Source organism: Leuresthes tenuis, unplaced genomic scaffold (genome assembly GCF_036924035.1).
Source record: "Leuresthes tenuis unplaced genomic scaffold, fLeuTen1.0.hap1 SCAF_35, whole genome shotgun sequence".
Taxonomy (NCBI): domain Eukaryota; kingdom Metazoa; phylum Chordata; class Actinopteri; order Atheriniformes; family Atherinopsidae; genus Leuresthes; species Leuresthes tenuis.
Window position 1 is genome coordinate 993,900 of NW_027325389.1, and position 21,109 is coordinate 1,015,008.

General features: G+C 45.7%; 1 protein-coding gene across 1 annotated transcript; it reads left to right on the forward strand.

The window, feature by feature from the left end:
* The first annotated feature begins 3,960 nt into the window (after nucleotides 1–3,960).
* Nucleotides 3,961–20,243, forward strand: lrig3 (leucine-rich repeats and immunoglobulin-like domains 3). Its single transcript, XM_072379118.1, has 19 exons — nucleotides 3,961–4,409; nucleotides 6,916–6,987; nucleotides 7,082–7,156; nucleotides 12,385–12,519; nucleotides 12,591–12,734; nucleotides 12,820–12,963; nucleotides 13,052–13,195; nucleotides 13,937–14,080; nucleotides 16,061–16,141; nucleotides 16,246–16,317; nucleotides 16,767–16,838; nucleotides 17,064–17,227; nucleotides 17,453–17,788; nucleotides 17,882–18,163; nucleotides 18,286–18,756; nucleotides 18,833–18,991; nucleotides 19,077–19,217; nucleotides 19,292–19,543; nucleotides 19,622–20,243. Exons 1-19 carry the CDS (start codon nucleotides 4,213–4,215, stop codon nucleotides 19,852–19,854), a joined length of 3,318 nt encoding a protein of 1,105 aa, XP_072235219.1. The 5' UTR covers nucleotides 3,961–4,212; the 3' UTR covers nucleotides 19,855–20,243.
* Nucleotides 20,244–21,109: the final 866 nt, after the last annotated feature.

Consider the following 21,109-nt stretch of genomic DNA (forward strand, 5'->3'; position numbering starts at 1 on the left):
CAGCTGAACACACAAGTTTGGGTTAAGATGATCACGCTCACGCCAACAAACTGATTGCTTTTGTCTTGAAGGGGGAAGGCTGCAATCTGCAATCATTCCCAGATCAAATGACTCTGCAGTCACGGGTATTTACAGACTATTTACTGGCTCCAGCGGTGGAAACATGGCGCCCAGATGGACCTGCTGAAGTCCCTGACCTTGCTGTTTGGATATCCTCTGAGCTTCTGACTTTATTTCAGTTCTCATTCTCCTCTTTGGTTGGTTTTGCCTTTGTTTGCACCTGCTTCGGTCTTCTCTCAGGCTCCTTTTCAGTGCCACGATGTCTCAGTTCTGGTTCCTCTCCTGTTTGAGCTTCTGCTCCTGCAGCTTCCTTCGATTCATCCCATGTTAGGTGTGTTATTAAAGTAAATCTTTAACATACCTGCAGTGCTTTCACACACCGGGATGCAACATGTGGGATTCTTCTGGGGACACAAGGGACGGCTTTCTTTAGGCCGTCAGCTCTTATAAGCCTGGAAGAATATGTTCTTTAATTAAAAAGAGAATTAATCTGTGTGCATTTCTTTAAGTTAGAAGTAAAATTAGCTTTCAGAAGAGTCAAGTTAAAGTCTTCATGTTTGTTCAGGAGAACATAATCTCATCCAATTCAGGCCGAATCATACATATAAACATATATAAACATATACATATATACACACACATATATATATATATACACACATATATATATATCCGGTAAGAACGTCCATCTTACTCAAAATCTGATAAATATCCTGCCGTGTTGCACAAAACTATCAGCAGCAAACTCTGAGTGAAGTTAGCCGACTGTCACAGAGCACGGAGTGAATAAACTGTGCTGCAGGGGGGCGTGTGGATGAAGGGGTCCCAGTAGAGTGCCTGTGTAGAAATCCCTCCGTTAGCTCTCCTATAGCTGCAAGTAGCCACATAACAGCAGCTATGAGCTAACAGAGCTATGAGCTAACAGCAGCTATGAGCTAACAGAGCTATGAGCTAACAGAGCTATGAGCTAACAGCAGCTATGAGCTAACAGAGCTATGAGCTAACAGAGCTATGAGCTAACAGAGCTATAGCACACGTTCATTCATTCATTCTTCTTAAAGTATTGGTGAAATAAAGACAGATAATGCCTTATTTAGAGGCTGCATCCTCTAAGCCCCGTTCACTCCGTTATATGGATCTCCAGTTATCTAAATATCTTCTGAAGGACGCCGACTTTCACCAAACTGTTCTCTGTGAGCAGATGAACGTATTTCATGCCAGAAATAAGGTTTAAAAACACCGGAGTTCCCCTTTAAATATCACCAGAAAACATTCGAATAGATATGAAACTGAAAACCCAGAAAAGGTTTGGACACGTGAATAAATGTGAATAAATGTGAATAAAACACACAGAAATCATCATCTAAAACCAGCTCATCCTGCATCTGATGCAGCAACACGTCCCATAAAGCTGGGACAGCTTCCTACTGTGTAGCATCCCCCCCTTCTTTTAACAACATCTGGAAACATCTGGACCTTTGGGGGCCCTGCTGCAAAGGCTCCCAGGCTGGGACTCAGACCCAGGCTTTTATTCACTTTTTAACGGTGTTCCAGATATTTTTGGCTCGTATTCATGAACGATTCTTTAAAGTATTTAATGAGGTTTCTCCTGCTCTGGTGCCATTTTCCCCCTTTTTGAAGACAAATGAGCTGCTCTCTCACACCTCCGTCACTGCAGCAATAAAGCACTAACAAGAGGAGTTACAGGAAACAATGAAGCTGCTTATCCTCAATCAGCTCCATTGTAACATCACACAGGAACCGTTCAGCCCACTGAATCGCATTAAGGCAGAGTGCTGATGGAGGGCTTCATGTTTATTGTAAACAGGCTGAGGACGTATATTGGTGTAAAGCAGCCAGTTAGCAGGGTAAGAGGATAGCTGTCCTGAGAAAAAGGGCAACAGAGACATACTCTTCATCAAAAGTAAGGTAACCGTGGAGACATTTCTGGTTATAAATGTGATTTAGAGTGAAATTAGAGGTAATTTAACATCTACTGAGCTAATAGGAGTCGCACTTTAGCTGAAATGGTGGAGTTTAGTTCAGTTTTTATATGACCAAATCATGCAATAAACCTTAAATATGACTTAAAAATGACTATTATGAAGCTTCAGCTCGACCAAGTCAGCAGAACTGGTTCCAATGGGACGTGTTAAAGGACCAGTTAACCAGTTAACCTGTTAACCAGTTAACCAAGCTGTGGTTACAGCCCAACGCGGCCATGTCCTGCCTCCCTATGACCGGTGGGGACATATTCCCACTTTCAGCTCATCAGAATGGGACAAAAAGCATCATTAAATGTTAGAATTGAAGCTGAATCGGGTCATTGAACAGAGCAGAAGTGTCTCAGATCTCCTCAGAGCAGGTGAAGCTGAATCCAGTGTTGGCTGGACAGAAAGATGTCGACTCGGCCCGATTTACGCAGATATAACAGCGTTTTACACATTTTGTTCACTTAATGCCACGTTATAAACAGTGAACTTCACTGATCTGAGTGTTTTATTAGCTTCTGTTCTTCTGTCTTCAGTGTAAAAACATCTTTCTTTCTCTCTCAGAGCTGGAAACCAAACGCAGCACAGCGCTACGCTTCAGATCCGTCTGGCTTTCATCACGGTGCGGCAGATAAACGGGTTTGTGTCCTCGCTGGGAAGAGGAAGTGTCAGTTGACAGGGAAAGCATGACCTTGGTCAACAGGAAACTGTTCAACACTTTGCCTGAGGGGATCTGACACATCTGCCTGGGCATGAATATCCCATGAAGGGCCTTTTTATGTGGAAAACAGCTCACGGCTTTTAACTTGCAAATGAGAAAATATCAGTTGGTTTTCAGGAGCACTAATTAAATCCTCTGTTTGCAGCTTGAAGGTGAAGGAGGTCCTACAACAAGGGCAAATTTTACCGGGTTTGTGAACGCCGTGCTCATTGGTTCCTGTTTGACTCCAGAACAGCTTCATGTTAACAAAAACTCAGTTTGATTTAGGAACCACCAAATAACAACAAATCTTATCATAAGGAGATTCAAACCAGCGAGAATCCAATTAAATTAAATCAGGTTTTATTCAAATCACAACTTCTCTCTGATCCGATCCCCGTCCTGAGCTGCAGGAGGCGACTGTGGAGAGAAAAAACTCCTTTAACAGGAAGAAACCTCCATCAGAACCAGAACCAGGAAGAAACCTCCATCAGAAGCAGGAAGAAACCTCCATCAGAACCAGAACCAGGAAGAAACCTCCATCAGAACCAGAACCAGGAGGAAACCTCCATCAGAACCTCGTTATGGTCCCAGCTAATTAAACATGCTCCGACTGGCACTGAAAACTTGTAATAAAGCATTTATAATTACAGAAAAGCTCCATTGTTGGCAGTAATGGAGCTGATGCTAAATACTTTATGAATTTAAACTACAGAAACTGTGCAGAACACACATTTAGGGTCACCTTAGGAATAAAAAAGGACATTTGTTTACTTTTCTAGTTTCCTGTTTCAAGAATAAAGTATTTAAACTTTATTCTCTAAGTTCAAATTTTCACATTTATTTTCAACCTTTATACTTTATTTTGAGACATTTGGACCTTATTTTGGGACATTTGGACTTTATTGTCTACATTTGGACTTTTTTTTGGGACATTTGGACTTTATTCTCTACATTTGGACTTTTTTTTTTAGGACTTTTTTTTTGTTGCACTTTATTCTTGAAATAAAACTAAAGTTCTCCCAGTATTTATCTTCCTAAGTGATCCTAACACTCCCCTCCACACATTTATGTCAGATGACTTGTTTCTGCTCCCTTCAGTCCAATTAGCTGTGATTAGCCGCCGTTGGACTCCATCTCCCGTCATGCCCCGCGGCCCCTCCCCTCGCATACCTCCGCTGTGCGCTCACGCTGCTCTGTGGGGATCCTCACGGCACAAGTTGCCCCAACAGCAGCAGCGAGACTCACAGCTGAAAAGTTTCTCCAGAGGAATGGGAAAGTTAGAGAGGAGCGTTTTCCTTCTTCATCCCACGACCCCCAGAGCCACGCGGGACTGGATTTAAGGATCTACCGGCCAGATAAAAGCAGCTTTTGGGATCTTTTCGCACTTCTTCTCGCACTTCTTCTCTTCTCTGAAGAAGTAACCGTAGAGGGCTTTTTCTCCCCGTGTGGACAGAAACAATGTGTTCCTCCCCGCAGCCTCTCGGCTTTGCGAGGTTTTGCGTGTTTTTCCTGCTGTTTCTGAGGCTGGATGGCGCACGCGGGGCCGACACCAGGACGTGTCCCCCTCCCTGCGTGTGTTTCGGGGAACTCGTGGACTGCAGTCGGCTGAGAAGAGGCCGAATGCCGGCCACGATCCCGGAATGGACCGTTCAGCTGTGAGTCCTCCAGGAACATGTTACTGTCATGGAAGCTTGTTGTTAATCCTGCTTTTTATGCTGCCTGAAGGAAGCTTCACACCACTTTAAACCACTTTAATGTGCTTAATGAGCCCTTATTTAGCCATAAATCTGGTTAGTTTCTACAGATGCTGAGGATATTTACCTCCGTTGGTCTGAGCAGCAACAGGCTGTGTAATCAGGGCTGATTCCACATGTATCCCTCCTTTATTACTCCTTTAATAGATTGTATTTAGTCGCGTTGTTATTCCAGCTCATCACCATCCTGGTTCAGGTTCTGTGACCCTGGGGCCTTTAAAGCTGTTATAAATCAGCTGTAGTCACATCTGTTGCTGCTGGAAGTGAGAGAGGCTGAAGCTGCACTGCTCCTCTCTGTGTTTAAGCCTTATATTCTGTATATAATAGTAATTCTCACTGGTTTATCGACCTGCATTAGGCCACCGCTCTCCGTTCTGTCTGAAGCTGCTGCTCAGTCCAGTTTTTCTGCTGTGGAAACTTGAAGTTGCCAGAGAAAACAAACCCAGCCTGAGCCTCATAACCAGCGCCTGGTCGTCCAAAGAAAACGCAGAAAAAAGGAAAAGGGCTCCACTCACGGGGGGAAAATTCTTTTCACTCTGGCATGCTAATTTACGAGTGGCTCTGCAGCACATCTTAAACCCCTTAAACCGCCTGAGCCTTTGTTTTCCAGCACCCCATTATTTCTGCTGAATTAGCAGCACCAGAGCCAGCAATGGTCCTGATTAAGGAGGAGTGTGTAGGATTAGTTCCCAGAAAGAAAAAGGAGGCATGGATGGAGACGAGAGCAGCATGACTGAGCCGTGAAACAGGCTAAAGATCAGGCTTTAAAGGGATTTATTGATAGGTTTATCGCTTTAATTTGTATTAAGAGAGAAGTACGACACTGAAAGGGTTTGGCATTAAATTAACTTTTAGAGATAAGAACAATATGCTCAACATGGTGGGAAATTAAGTTTTAATCTAATTCTTTATGATGTTAGAACCACTTTAGTTTGGCCAGGTCACATTATTACACCATGAAAACAATAAAAAAGCTGCTGGAACCAATTATATTATTTAAATACTAATTAATAAAACACTAAAGTTTAGTAAAAAAGATGAAAACAGCATCACAGCTCATGCTAACTTCGGTTAGCTTAATGTGGTTAATATCTGTTAGCGAGCAGTTTATCACAGCCGCCCTCAAACATTTCACAACTCGTATTTATTATTAATAAAAGACTTTCACATTCCTTTAGAAGTCTTAGTTTAACCAACTTATTGCACTCATGGACCCACTAAATGAAGCCTTAATGCAGCGTTTGCGTTCAAAGCTCAGATTCAGCCACTTCTCGCTGTTTTCTGCTGTTATCTCGCTCCACTCAGACTCTGCTTTGTGAGGGAAATGGAAGTGTAGGGGCTCCTCAGAGTTTATCTGCTGCGATAGGACACCTTCCCCATGTGGCTCCCAGCACTTCGCTGCAGGCTCGGACAGAACGGAGAGGAAGGAAGGTGGTGGGGGGGGGTAGCTTAAGCCAAGCAAGTTAAACTCTGGTTGAGGGGTTCAAGAAACTTTCCAGGAAAGAACAAAAACAGACGAGGGGTGTTTGAGGCGTATGAAAGGCGTCCCTCTCGCTCTCCCCCGGTATTGTGAATACATTAGCAGTTGTTTGGTTCTCCCCCCTCCTCCCAGAACTCCTTGATGGATTCCAGATGAGGGAGGTAGGAGAAAGGAGGAGGGAGGTGTAAAAAAGAGAAGTGTCTGGCAGCACAGCGCGATCGTGTGCAGCAGCGTCAATAACTCCACCGCTTTATGGCGCTCCGGCCTCCGCTTGCCAGACCTCTTGAGCTGGTTTTCAGGCTCATTTTCAAAAACAGGCTGCAGACACATGAGTCTCACCCCCAGTGAGCTGCAGCCAAGGCCGCTGCAGACGGGCCCGGGTCCAAAGGAGGCTCAGACCAAACCAAAACACAGCGGACCTAATTGAGCTAAAACAGACAAAGAGGAGTTTCTGCAGCACAAATAACAAGCTCCAGAAATGTGCAACACTTCGCAGGAGCTCCGCTTGTCGGAGGTTTTTGAGGTTTCGCACACTACCAATTATCAATGAAAATACAAGTTCTGATACAGCGAGCTTTGGTTTAAAGATTTATTAGCGCTGAAGTCATAGCTGGAATCCGACTGATTCGGGTCCAGACACCAGAAAAAGTCGTCTGTCGACTTCTCACCAGGTTTGGTTTCCACTCAGAAGGAAAAAGATCTTTCTCCTAATAACCTCCACAGAGGCCCTGCAGCCAGCTGCTTTAGCTTCTCCTCTGAAGCAGGGACGAAAAGCCTTTGACTCGAGCCTGTTTCAGGGGGGGGCGGTTTGTTTGGGACTCTCAGGCTTCCACATTCAGACATCATCCCCACAGATTGCTGCTAACTGTAACCGGCTGTAAGTTGGGGAATATTCAGAGATATATCTCCTCTTCTTCTCCTCCACAGCGACCTGAGCCACAACAAGTTACCGCTGCTCGACGTCTCTCTGATTTCCAGACTGCAGCACCTCAGTGAATTGTAAGTGTGCTCGTTGCTCTGAGCCCAGGTAAATGTTCTTCTTCTTCTTCTTCTCTGGAATCTGATCGTTCTTCTTCTGTTTCTCAACATAAAGAAAGCTGAATCACAACGAACTGGAGGAAATCCCGGATCTGGGTCCCTGTGCTCCAAACATCACGATGCTCATCCTGTAAGTAACCCCCCTGGTCTGCAGGGCAATGCTCTGGGAGGTTAAAGTGCCCCCCCCCCACGCTCTGACTGAGCTGGTTCCCAGGCGGGGCAGTCGGAGACATGGCGGTCCGCCCTAAACGGGTCAAGTGTTCGAACACAAATGTCATCAGCAGGGATGGAAATATTTGGTTTGGAGGCTTTTCCGGCTGTTGGTGTATTTTTAATCTGGAGCCGGTGACGTGATGCTGGAAATCTGTCATGTTGAAATTTCATTTTCCCGTCCTTTTCTTCTTTAAATGGCAGAAATCGGTGCGGCTTTTCTCAGTCCGTCACCTTAAAACTGATTTAGTCCCACTGCAAAAGGGCTCGAGTTCAGTCTACAGTTCAAAGATCTTCCCTTCAGTGTGGTTTTCTAACGCGTTCTTTCAGAGAAAAGTCAGAAATTAGTGTGTGAAACCTTCTCAAAAACGCCCCACAGTGAATTTACCGTGGAAGAATGCGCCCGACTCGATGAGGCGTATTCCTCATCAAGCCCCAGCACGACGGCCTGCAGCCGCCACAGGCCACAGCGCTCAGTCAGTCAATCAGCAGCTTGTTTGCAGCTTTGGAACGAGGCTGTCACCTCCAGCTAGGAGTTTTCACTTGTCAGAGAAACATGAGCTGAACAAAAGCCCTTCTTCCCCTCAGAAGATGTGTTTACGCGCACATTTTGAAGTTGGAGGTTGTGTTATTTGGCCTGTGCCGTCTCATTATGGTCATAGAGGCTCGAGATGTACAATTCAAAGTCATCAAAGCTTTTTATCCCGTAACTCTGGAATAAAGCGCAGAATTCCAGCTGAGATTCACTCAGTTTCATTCACCAGCTACATTTTCCAGTGTGATTGGAGTATATTAAGTGTGATTTGTGCTGATAAAGTTCATGTTAGCTTGCCAAGCTCCAGATATACGACACCTTTTGAATCTTTAATGTCCCACATAACTCTTATAGGTTGAATTATTAATCCAAGGCATCACAGCCAATGCTAATTTAGGTTTGTATCTAACGTCCCAGAGTTTTAGTTTGCCAGGAATTCCAGTTTTTGAGGAACATTTCCAGGAAAAGGAACATATAAGTGACCACCTACAATTTTAAGATTTACCTTTCATACAAGTAAGCCTGCAGCAGAAAACTAGAATATATTCTGTTTTTATCTGCACTTTGAGGTTTTACAGTCCATTTGAATCACCATTTTTGCCAGAGGTTCCCAACTTAAGTGAGATGAACCACAAGTAAGTAAATGGCAGCCATGATAAGAGCTGGTTAAATACTGAAAATGTTAAGGAAATGAGCTTCATTCTTACTTTATTGTCCCCTTTATTGTTTATTCCATTCCCTACAGAAGGAAATTAAATGATCCAAATAGGCCATTGTGCTGCACCCTCCAGTTATTTTTATACAGTTGTACTATATGGCATTCGTGCAAATACATTTGAAGACCGGATAGTGATTGTTTTGAATTAGCTAGATTCTCTTAGCGATACGGTTGTCTTCTTCTTTTAGTCCTTAAGAATGTGTCTTAAAGTTTCAGTGACGGTTATATTCAGAGAAAAACATAAGAAAGATCATAGAAGCAAGAAATAACTGTTTAAACTTTTAACTCCAGTTTAAACTAGAGTTTTAGCTAGCTATTAAAGCTAATAGCTAATGCTAGTAAGCATCAAGCTAATTCTCTGAAAATGGCTAATGTCACCCAAACATGTTACATTATTGAATTCCATAAGAATTTATGAATTTTAGTGACATAAAAGCTGATTATTTTCTTTTAAAAAAGAAAAAAAATGTATTAAAAATACTAAAAAAACTTTAGTTTGTAAAGTCTGTAATATAGTTTAGTTAATCTAAGAAAGAAAGTCATGGATATATGAGGAAAAAAGGATTAAAAAACCCTGAAACTCACACATAGCACCTTTGTTGGCTGCTACCTTCTCTCCTCAGACTAAGCAGGGCAGTGTGATTTTAGTTTTTTTCTTCCAGTGGAACATTTTTCCAGAATCTCTCCCTCCTTCAGTTTCTCCGAGCTGGGAGGGTTGCAAAGAAAAAAAGACCTCAGGGTATCAAATACCACTTATTCAAACAGCCAGTCAGACATAGCGGCAGCTCTCGCCGACTTCTTTGACCTCGCAGCTCAGAGTAAAAACAAGTGCCAATAACCCTGCAGCTGGTAGTAATTGAGTCATGATCATCTTAATTAATTGAACAATTTCCTTGGAATTTATGGATGGGGTAAACCCCACCGCCTCTAAATCCCTCCGCCTGTGTTCAAGGAGGGTTCAACAAATGACCAGAGATTCCAGGTTTGATTAGGTATACAAGGAGGAAAACCTCTTGGTACTGTGGTGGAAACAGGAACCATGTTGGAGATGGGAATTACAAACCAAAACAAAAGCGATTATGCTAATCTTCCATGACACTTCCATCATAAATGTATCTGAGATAAGGAGTCGACAAGGGCTGCTGCTAATGGGATCTATTTGGTTGTCTTTGATGAATCTAGTTGATATTTAGAGTATTAATCTGAACCGTGAACCAGTTGTTTTATTCAACGTGAATCAGGCTGACTCTACATTCCTAAATTCACTTTTACACATAATAGTTGCAGCTCAAGATTTAAGATCAATCCAGTTAGATTCATCCATTTAGCTCCATCCAGTTAGATTCATCTAGTTAGATCGATTCAGTTAGCTCCATCCAGTAATATCCAGTTAGCTCCATCCAGTTAGCTCCATCCAGTAATATCCAGTTAGCTCCATCCAGTTAGCTCCATCCAGTTAGCTCCATCCAGTTAGCTCCATCCAGTTAGATTCATCCAGTTAGATTCATCCAGTTAGATTCATCCAGTTAGCTCCAGTTAAATTCATCCAGTTAGATTCATCCATTTAGCTCCATCCAGTTAGCTCCATCCAGTTAGATTCATCCAGTTAGCTCCATCCAGTTAGCTCCATCCAGTTAGCACCAGTTAAATTCATCCAGTTAGATCCAGTTAGCTCCATCCAAGCTACCAGATGTGTTAAGATGATGAGCCACTTGAGTGAAATATGTGAAGAGTTCAATATGGCGTCTCAACAGCAAACTCGGTGCTGGTTTTCATTACAGGCGCCACGGCTGAGAGGGAGAGAGTCATCAGATTGCATCTAAAAACTCTGTTCTTTTTCCAATAGGAAATACCACACAGGCACACAAAAGCTCTGACACGCCACGAACGAGACAGCTTGTAGAAAAAAAACAACTTTCCATGTGAAGAGCCTCTTCTATTAAAAATTATTTGCTGGTTAGTGGGCGTAGTGCTCAAAACACGAGTCAAAGAAAAAGGAACATTTCAGGGTTTGATGGCGTGTTAATGAGGCCGGTTTGATGGCAGGTGGGAGCTTGGACAGACCTGTGACTTTACCCACACGGCCCCGTCGGCACAGTCGTGCCGCTGTAGGTTCAGGGTTCGAAGTGCAGATCTGAACAATGCTGAAGATGCTTCAGGCTGTTATTGACACATGGACGGCCTCCACTTCCATAAACAGCAGGCAGGCCCTGCAGCCGCGCTCGTAATGGCTCCATAATCACATCAAATTGGATGACCAAACGTGAAGTGTGCGCAATTAAAAGTGCACAATGCTCCGTCTGTGTGGAGACGACTCAGCGCAGATGTTCGGATCCAAGGCTGCAGCTGAGGATCCATCACACTGTTAAAGTCGACTTATTAGTTTAAGATAAACTGAGGGAGACGTTTCTTTTGGGAAAGGCGGTGATAAGATTATGGAGTAATTATTGATACGATTCAACAGTCACAAAGTGGTCAGCGGGCCTCTTTCGGCCGTCCGGGCCTCTGCTTTCTCCTTGAGAAAACTGGAAATACCGGTTCTGTCTCACCGGGCGGCCCTGCTTCTCTCAGCAAGCAGTCAGGAGAACATGAAAACTGAGATACAGGTGGTGTGCGGCGCTTTTGTTTGAGACCTGAGGGCTGTGGTGCATGGAGAGCTCTCTGCAAATCTCCAGACAAAAGGCCTGCCTGTGCTGCTTTTATTGCAGAAATTGAGCTAATGTGTTTCACTGTGGCCCCCAGTTCTGCAGTTACACCACACCAGAACATGTCTTTGGGTTTCTGAGTAGTTCAGAACCAGCGTAGGACATAGAGTGTGAGGGTTTTTCAGGATATTACAAAGACAAGAAGCTGCTCCCCAAACCTCCCACTAGTCTTTACTCTTTGTTCATCTCAGGCGAACGCCACGAAAAGATGGAAAACGAAGAAGCTCTTCTGTTTTTAAAGAGAAGTTTGTTCAGGTAGAGCTCACCTGTTTGGGTTTCAGATCCCAGATAAACTGCAGAAGAACTCTCTGCCTCTTGGGGATGTCCACCGCAGTCGTTGTTGTCTTTCCATCCTCTCGGTTTGTTCTGGTGCTTCTTGTACTGAATTACAACCTGTGAAACCTCACAAATATCAGCAGAAAGCTCTTAGGACAGGTTTCACAAACCGATTATAAGTAAGACTCGATCTAATTTCAGATCTTTAATTTAGTTCCAACAATTCAACACAAATAGTTCTACATCCAAATATAATCTGACTTTATACATGAATCTCCTGCATGTTTGGGGTGAGAAACGGACTCATTGTTGGTCTGCAAGGTGTAGCTGGAGGAAGGACCGTAACCATTGCGATGAATACTGAAAAACGAGTGTAGTCTGGTGCATTGGAGGTAACCCCCCTCCTATCCACTCTCTCTGCTGCTGCTGCTGAAGCTCATACACAAAGAGGGCACTGTACAGGCTCTGTTTATAACCAAGCAGTCCCTGCACTGCAATTTAGGAGGCGTGCAGCTCAGGAAATTGCTGGCTTCTGCCGAGGCATGCTTTCACTGAGGGAATGGTATTCATCAGCCAAGTAATTGGTGGGTTACTTTTTTAAATACCTTGTTGGTAATTACCTTATAAACAAAATAACACATCGCTAAACCTGAAGGTTGTTTGGTGTGAGGAGCAGCGGCGTTAGTCATATTGAACAATTTGTTGGCTTTTATGAAATATGCATGCAGAGCGTTTCATGTTGGGTGGTAAGCTTTGGCTTTACAAGCGCATGAGAGTTTGTCATTTCTGCATACCACAGCCCAATTTAGGGACTTGGCTGTTTGCATATCTGGGAACATGAAACCGTTGTGCACCACTAGTCAAATACCCAGTATTTTTGTAATTTATTGGAGCAATGGTGTCTGTATTTTCAGAGCAAACAACAGGATCACCAGGATCTCTGAGGAGCAGCTCCGGCCTTTTCTCGCCCTGGAAACGCTCGACTTGAGCAACAACAACCTTGTGGAAATCAAGGCGAGCTCCTTCCCCGCGCTGCCTCTCAGGAACATGTGAGTGTTTTTCATTTGGGACAGAAGGAAGAGGCCATGTGTGTCGCTGCTAAATGTTCATCTTCCCTCAGGTTCCTGAACAACAATCGGATCTCATCTCTGGAGACCGGCTGCTTCACCAACCTGTCCAGCACGCTGCAGGTTCTCCGGCTCAACCGCAACCGCCTCTCCACCATCCCCGCCAAGATCTTCCAGCTGCCCAACCTCCAGCACCTGTAAGCTCTGCTTTTTGTGCTTTTTTTGTGCTTTAAGGCTTTAAAAAGCGTCCGTCTGATGGTAAGTTTGCTGGGTGTGATGCAGAGAGCTGAGCAGGAACCGAGTTCGCCGGGTGGAGGGCCTGACCTTCCACGGTCTGCACGCTCTTCGCTCCCTGAAGATGCAGAGAAACGGACTCAGCCGCCTGATGGACGGAGCTTTCTGGGGCCTCAGCAACATGGAAGTCCTGTAAGCTAAAGTCCCCTTGATGCACGGCGACTTCTTCTTCTCCTCCTAAGGTGGTGAAATGTAGAATAACTGTTTGTGTGGGCCGCAGGCAGCTGGACTACAACAACCTGACGGAGGTGAGCAAGGGCTGGCTGTACGGCCTGCTGACTCTGCAGCAGCTCCACCTCGGACACAACGCCATCAGCAGGATCCAACCTGACGCCTGGGAGTTCTGCCAGAAGCTCAGCGAGCTGTGAGTCCCCCCCCCTCCTCTCCCGAGCCCCAGGCCTCCCCCTCCACACTTTCCATTCACACTCTGAACTCCCAACACTTCTCTCCTCCTCCCTGGCACGACCGCCTGCCCTTCCTCACACTCCAGCTCCTCCCGTCGCCCCTCTGCACAAAGCGCCGTCTCTTGTGCGGTGCCAACATCAAAGCCCTGCCAACTATCACACACCCCTTCGCCTCTCTTCTGCTCCGATGCCACTTGGGCTGAAAGGGTGGCAACACTTGTTTTTTAGAATTAAAACTTCCATTGTTAGTTGCACTTTTTTCCATGTGCAGTCTCGCAGACTTCAGTCGCTGCTCGGCCTGCGTTCCTGGAAGCAGATCCAGTTTCCTTTGTTGTGGCTGCTGTAAACAGCTCAGTGCTTGTCTGGAGTGTTTCTCACAGATTGCTGTTGATGGTTTCTTGTTCTCTCGCTCTTTTTCATCTCTTTCCTACCTCCATCACTCTTATCACATGAACCTGAAAGTAAACAAGCTGCCTGTGGGCTGTGAATGTGTCCAACAATCTGATTTTCTTCTCATCTGAGTTTACTTTAAATGAAAAAAAGAACGAGTTACTCTGAGCTTCTTGTTTCAAAATCCCTTTTTTTTTTTGTTGATAACTTCTGTCAAACATGAGGCTTTATTCAGATGTTTCAGAAACTCTCCTTTGGAGTTGGGCATGTATTTTGCAGAGTTATAGACATGCTTTTTCTGTGCTCGGCAGCAACCTGTCGTCCAATCATCTGACCAGGCTGGAGGAATCCAGCTTTGTTGGTCTCAGCCTGCTGGACGAGCTCCACATCGGAAACAACCGCGTGAGCTTCATCGCAGACGGAGCTTTCCGAGGCCTGTCCAACCTGCAGCTGCTGTAAGTTTCTAACGCCGTTTTCTATCACTGACATCTAGAATGAACTGAATCCAGCCTGTAGGCGAGTGTTCAGGCCTTAAAGCTTTGTGTTCTTGGTTTTCTGGTGACTAAAAGCATCTAAAAGCGCCCGATGCTGCTCCTCCAACCCCTTTATCCCCACCAGTCCTCTGCATGAGTGCAAATATCCTGCCCGATTTGTTTTGGGGATGTGAAATAGATCTGTGTTGAGGTGTCCCCGCACACATTGGGTGGGGGGGGGCCTCAGTGAGGCACAACCATGACTTCAACAACCCCCCACCACTCCTTCCTCTGTCCAACCCGCTCTCTCACATCCACCCATCCCCCGTTTTCCCACAGAAAGGCTCAGAAACGTTTCCCGTGGTCGGGGCATTTAACTGGAACCAAATGTGAGCTGTGCTGCTGAGGTCATCACAGGGCAGGTGTGCACCTAGGTGAACATGGACTGCTTTAGGGCTTGAACCCCCCAAACCCCTGCACACATGCTCACACCGTTCCTCAGTTTCAACCAGCCATATCCAAGCATGATGAGGAGGAAAATAAGCGAAAGCATGAGAGCAGCTGAAGGATCAAAGAGACAATTTCCCTGGGAAATTCTTGGCTTTTAGTACCGTTGGTGTATTTTCTAACTGTAGATAGCAGGATAAATGTCTGCTTATTTTTTCCAGGAGTCACAGTTTGAGTTTGGTAGTTTATTTTTTGACTATGTTGCTCAGCACTCATTCACACTGATTTATGGGCCCACGATGGTGATAATTACCTCAAAGCTGGTTATGTTCCATATTAAAAAGTTCAGACTTGTTTTATTTAATGTATTGTTTAGTAGGAGTTTGTTATTTCTACTAATAAAACACAAAATATTTCAGTAATAACTTCAGTTGCCATTGCTTTCTGCGCTAACTGAAGGATGCTAACATTAGCTTGCTAACAGTGCTAACAGTTGACGTCTAAAACTTTCTAATTTAATATAACTTATAGATAAGTTAAATTAATAAATAAGAATAACATTAGACCATATAACCTATTAATGTCAGTAAGGCTAGTGTAACCAGTTATCGATCTGAGCAGGAACGTTTGTGTTTGATCGTGCTAACCTGCTAACCGTCACATGGGTCATTTGGCCATTTTTATTAGTTTATATATAAGTTGTATATATTTTTATTTTGAAAGTTTACAGTTTTAGGTTTCTAGTGTTTTGTTTTTATGTGAAATTTAAGAACTTTGTAGTACATACTTATTTTTACCATATCCCACTGCCTCTTTCACCATTTATTCCGTATTAGCAAGCTAACGCTAACTTTGTTAGCTTCTGACAGCTGGTATTTACGTCTGTCACGGAATATTTACTCAAACCTTTTCAACATTAAGCATAATTTGTTGCAACCATTTTAAATTTCAGTATACATAAATTCATTCTTAGGAAACATTCAAGTTATAACTAGGCCAAGTTTAATTTAGCATAGCAAAGAGAGTCAGAATATAATCTGAAAGGCATTTTGGGATGTAGTGGGCGGGGCAGTGTGGTTGGAGTTAACCAAAAGTAGGGAGTTTGCTAAGATATTCAAAGTGTTTTGGACAGATTAAACCATATAATCTGTTTCATGTCACAGATTCAATCATGTATTTAACGGTGATGGTTTTCATGTACATACTTTAAATGCATGCAAAGTACATTTATCCCCTCAAATGAGGTTTAAAATGTCGCACACAACTTGTATTGCAGCGTTTCCTTGTAAAACTCTTTTTTTGCTGCCATCACAAACTTTTAAAAGTGCCACAAAGGCCAGGCAGGGACTTCCTGTTAAGGCATGGAACCACTTGGAATATAGTTTTAATGTTTCGAGCATTTTCCCCCCTCACACGAAATGTAAAGCCACATTAGGTTTTACAGGCTCCGCAGGCTTAGTTGTGTTCTGGGTGTGGATTTTTTACAATGTGGCCTGTCTTTGTTTCCTCTAAAAGGGACCTCCAAAATAATGAAATCTCCTGGACGATTGAAGACATGAACGGACCTTTCTCTGCCTTGGACAAGCTGAAAAAGTTGTGAGTCTGATGTGGATCTGCTGCCATGTTTCACCCTAAAGGAACACAGAGTCGGTGATTAACAGTAAAGCTGTAAACTGATCAGACTTGTGTCGTTTTCCCAGGTTTCTGCAGGGGAACCGGATCCGATCGGTGACCAAGAAGTCTTTCTCAGGCCTGGATGCGCTGCAGCACCTGTGAGTCGGCCTCATGTTTCACTGATTATTTCCAAGCTGTAAACTAAGCAGGCTGAATCAGAGTAAGACATAGAGGGTGTTTGTTCCAGCCCTGCACCCAGACCGTCTTCTCCCATTCCTCTCCTTTGATGTGGAGTCAGGAAAAGGCTCTGCCATTAGTATCTTTACTCGTGTGCCAAACTGTATCGATCACCAAGCGGAGACAACTATGTGTGTTATTGTGCAACAGCTGCATTTGATTCTAATTAGACTTTTTTCCCAGCCGCTGCCAGAGCTCAAAGCAGCCCAGAGTTGGGCCTCTTTTGATTAACACAGCAAACTGCTGCCATGAGTTTTATTGTTCTGGAGCCCAGGCCTTTTTCTTCTTGTGATTGAAGTCCTTGAAGCCAAAGAGATTCTTTCTGTTAGGATACGATCGGTGCTGATGTGTTTCTTCTTTCGCTCCTCAGGGACCTGAACAACAACGCCATCATGTCCATCCAAGCGAACGCCTTCTCGCAGATGAAGAACGTCCAGGAGCTGTAAGTGTGGTCATGTTTCAGCACAGCTTCGGTGTTACACCAGGTGAAAGTCATTATGAGGTTCTGGGGAACACACAGTGCTTATTTCAGGCTCTGCTGGAGCTGCAGTCCATCTTTAAAACCTCTGCTCATGTCCCCTTTAACAGCTTCTGGTGCTGTCCTCGTTTTATCTTCTGAGCTGTGAGGAAATGCAGGCGTTTCTAATATCTCTCTCTCCTTTGGCAGGCGCCTGAACACCTCCAGCCTCCTGTGCGACTGCCAGCTGAAGTGGCTTCCCGTCTGGGTGGCAGAGCAAACCTTCCTGCCCTACGTCAATGCCAGCTGCGCCCACCCGCAGATGCTGAAGGGCAGGAGTGTGTTCGCTGTCAGCCAGGAGGAGCTGGTGTGTGGTGAGTGATGCATTCACTTGCTCTAACATCTTGACACATGTACCATAACGTCTCAACCAGGTTTTCCATTTACAAAGTGACCCAGATTGTTGAGTCTTTTCCTCCCAGACTGCTGGACAAGCTAATGGGTTTAATGCAGGAACGGGATGGAAATGTACGAAGTTTTTCCTCTCCTCGAGTCTCATCTGCACCAATAATAGACTTTCCTTTTAATTGTTCCTCCAGATGACTTCCCGAAGCCTCAGATCACCGTGCAACCAGAGACCCAGTCAGCCCTGAAAGGCACCAACGTGACCTTTGTGTGCTCAGCGGCGAGCTCCAGCGACTCACCTATGACCTTTTCCTGGAAGAAGGACAACGAGGTCCTAAACGACGCCGAAATCCACAACCAGGCCCACCTCCGAATTCAGGGGAGTGCAGGAGGCGAGACGGAGGTGACGGAGTACACAACCACCCTGCAGCTGCGCCATGTGGAGTTCTCCAGCGAGGGGAAGTACCACTGCGTCATCTCCAACCACTTCGGCTCGTCCTATTCCACCAAGGCCAGGCTCACCGTCAACAGTAAGTCTGGGATGGAGGAACCGTTTAAAATGTCCTTCGAACCACTTCAGTCCTTAAATGAGCCGATATTAAGGTGCTGTGTCACATTTCTAGTGCTGCCCTCCTTCACCAAGATGCCCATGGACCTGAGCATCCGGGCCGGAGCCACGGCTCGGCTGGAATGTGCTGCGGTGGGCCACCCGTCCCCTCAGATCGCCTGGCAGAAAGACGGAGGCACCGACTTCCCTGCAGCCCGTGAACGGCGCATGCATGTCATGCCCGAGGATGACGTGTTTTTCATCGTGGATGTGAAGACGGAGGACATCGGTGTTTACAGCTGCACAGCTCAGAACTCAGCTGGAGCTATTTTGGCTAATGCTACGCTAACGGTTCTTGGTGAGAAACTCTGGCTGGAGCTAACGTGTTAGCCTGAAAGGCTCCTCTAGAAATGGATTCATCCCTCTGATTCTGTTGGGTTATTAACGCTCAAACCTGCTCTCCTGTGGTTTTTGTAACAGAAACGCCTTCCTTCTTGCGTCCCCTCGTGGATCGCACTGTGGCCAAAGGTGAGACCGCGGTCCTGCAGTGCATCGCTGGCGGCAGCCCTCCGCCGCGGCTGAACTGGACCAAGGACGACAGCCCACTGGTGGTGACCGAGCGCCACTTCTTCGCTGCTGCCAACCAGCTCCTGATCATCGTTGATGCAGCAGAGGCGGACGCAGGAAGGTACACCTGCGAGATGTCCAACGCTCTGGGCACAGAGCGGGGCAACGTCCGGCTGGCGGTTATTCCCAACCCCAACTGCGACTCCGGAGGCGGCGTAGGGATCGGCATGGTGAGCGGACCTGGGTCTGACGGCGATGAGTGGACCACCGTGGGCATCGTCATCATAGCGGTGGTTTGCTGCGTGGTCGGCACCTCTCTGGTCTGGGTGGTCATCATCTATCACACCCGCAGACGGAACGAGGACTGCAGTGTCACCAACACAGGTTGGCTTTCCTTTTAGCTCACTTCTGTTAGCTGTAACAAAGGGAGCGTGATGTAAGCTGCTGTCATTGTGCCCAGATGAGACCAACCTGCCCGCGGACATCCCCAGCTATCTGTCCTCCCAGGGCACTCTGGCGGACCGACAGGACGGCTACATCCCGTCTGACAGCGGCAGCAGCCATCAGTACATGGCGTCGTCCGTCAGCGGCTTCTACCTGCATCCCAAAGACATGAACGGTGAAAACCTGCCCCTTCTTCTTGGTCTTCAGAGTGAAATCCTGTGAAAAACACCCTTATATATATATATAATTTCCCCTGGCAGGTCTTTGTCAGCTGGATACAGGAAGTGAGGCAGACGTGGAAGCAGCCATCGATCCTTTACTCTGCCATTATCAAGGTCCGATTGGCTCGCTGCTGTGCAGAGACAGCATGTACCCCAACGACCCGTCAGAGGTCTTCACAGGTCTGTAAAACATCTCCCCTCGAGGCAGAAGCGCCACCGTTAGACTCTGAATAATAATTCAGTTTTATTTTCAGGCTGTTCCATCGAACAACGACCGGTCTGCATCGACTCCTACGGCGGCAGCCTCGCCAGCCCCAGAAGGAGGGACTACTTCCTGTCCGAGCACTTTGACCTTTGCTCCTCCACGGTCCTCATGCAGCTTCCAAACGCCACGCTGCATCCCGACCCCTCCCAGCAGCAGAGTGACTGCTACCTGGCCACGGAGGAGGTAGATGGGGACTATGGGAGACCCCACGAGTATCCGCCCCCCTGCAACACCTTCATGGGTAGGTTTCGGTTAGTTTCCTGGATTAAAGCCGTTCCCTCTACTTTGCTTTGACTCCCTCTCCCAACATTATTTTCAGGAACATTTGGGAAAGCTCCCTGGAGGCCTCAGCAGGACCTTTATCCAAGATTCAGTCCACCGTCAGTGACGTATAACGGACTAACTCTGCATGAGAACCCCCACACGGCTGCAGGCTCCGAGTCGGACGGCGTCAACAGAAACTTGTCTTCAGAGCAAAGCAACAGCATCTATGAGCAGCCGTTTGACAGCTGTAGGACTGATCCCGCGTCACAGCGCAGAATGAGCACTTAGCACCCGTCTGCATTTCATGAAGAGACCAAAACCAGAACATTTCTACCTCACTGAACGGACACTTTGCAATAAGGGACGTCTGTAATGTGCAACGAGTGAATGTAAAGGACAAGCCGAGGCTCCTAAAGAGGCGCCAGGAGCGTGAGAAACACCTGTTTTACTGATACAGAGTCAGTTAGGCAACAGTTGAATATATATGTATACATTTTTATATAAGAATTATTATATTTTGTAAATTGTATATAAACAGATCTCATTATTTTTGCTTACATTTTGTGTATTTTTTAATTTTGCAGCCCTGTTTATTCATGTACTTCAGCTTTGAATGAAGCAATATTTTGCACATATGTAAACAATAAAAAACACCTTAAAGTGTGCTGCTACATTCACTTTAGTGCCGTTATTCCTCAGTCACTCCAAGCAGGAGTTGTGCTCCAGAGTCAGTGAGTATCACTCAGCCTTCGGAGTAGAACCACAGACCGCCAAGGACTGCACAGCTCTGTCATCAGCCAGCCCCCCCACTGAGAGCCGGGAAGATTAACTCCTTGGTGTCACAGCCTGGAAGGTTTATCTGTGATGACTGTCAACACCCAGAGAGGTCCGTGTAAATGCAGCTGTAGCATACCTGCAGAGTAGCTTTAATGCAAAGAGGAGCACCGGGGGAGCTTTACTCGTCTCCTGTGGCCTCTTTTCTCTGGAGGTTCATTTTCCAGCTACTAATACTTCACTGGAAGATAGACTGCAAGGCGATAGATCGTCAACAGATCCTACAAACACCTTCCCAGGTGGAACCACCTGGTGAATCAAGTTACAAAGACTTCAGTCTCACCGAGCCTTCAACCAGAAGCGTGAAAATGATCCGAATGCATCGAGTTCAGGAGTCGTTTACTTGACTTTAAGTTGCAACTGCAAGCTAACGCGTTCCATTTGAAGTTAGCATCGAGTTACTTTGTGCAGAAATGAAAGTCGGGTCTCTGTTGGAGCAGCTTGTGAGAAAATGAACTGTTTTTATCCGTTTGTACCTTTTCTGGTAGCTGGTGGTTGGTTTTGGGTGCGATGGGACCTCCTGATGGGACAGGTTCTGTTTGGTTCTGTGTGGTTCTGTTTGATTCATTTCTGTTCCCTCGTGGCATGAACAGACACCTAATGAGGAAAGTGTTTCTGTGGGAGACTCCCAGCTGACACCTCAGGTTGATTCAGGCGGTCTGGGGACCCGTCCCAGCTAAAAATCACCAAGAGAAATGTTAGCAATTAA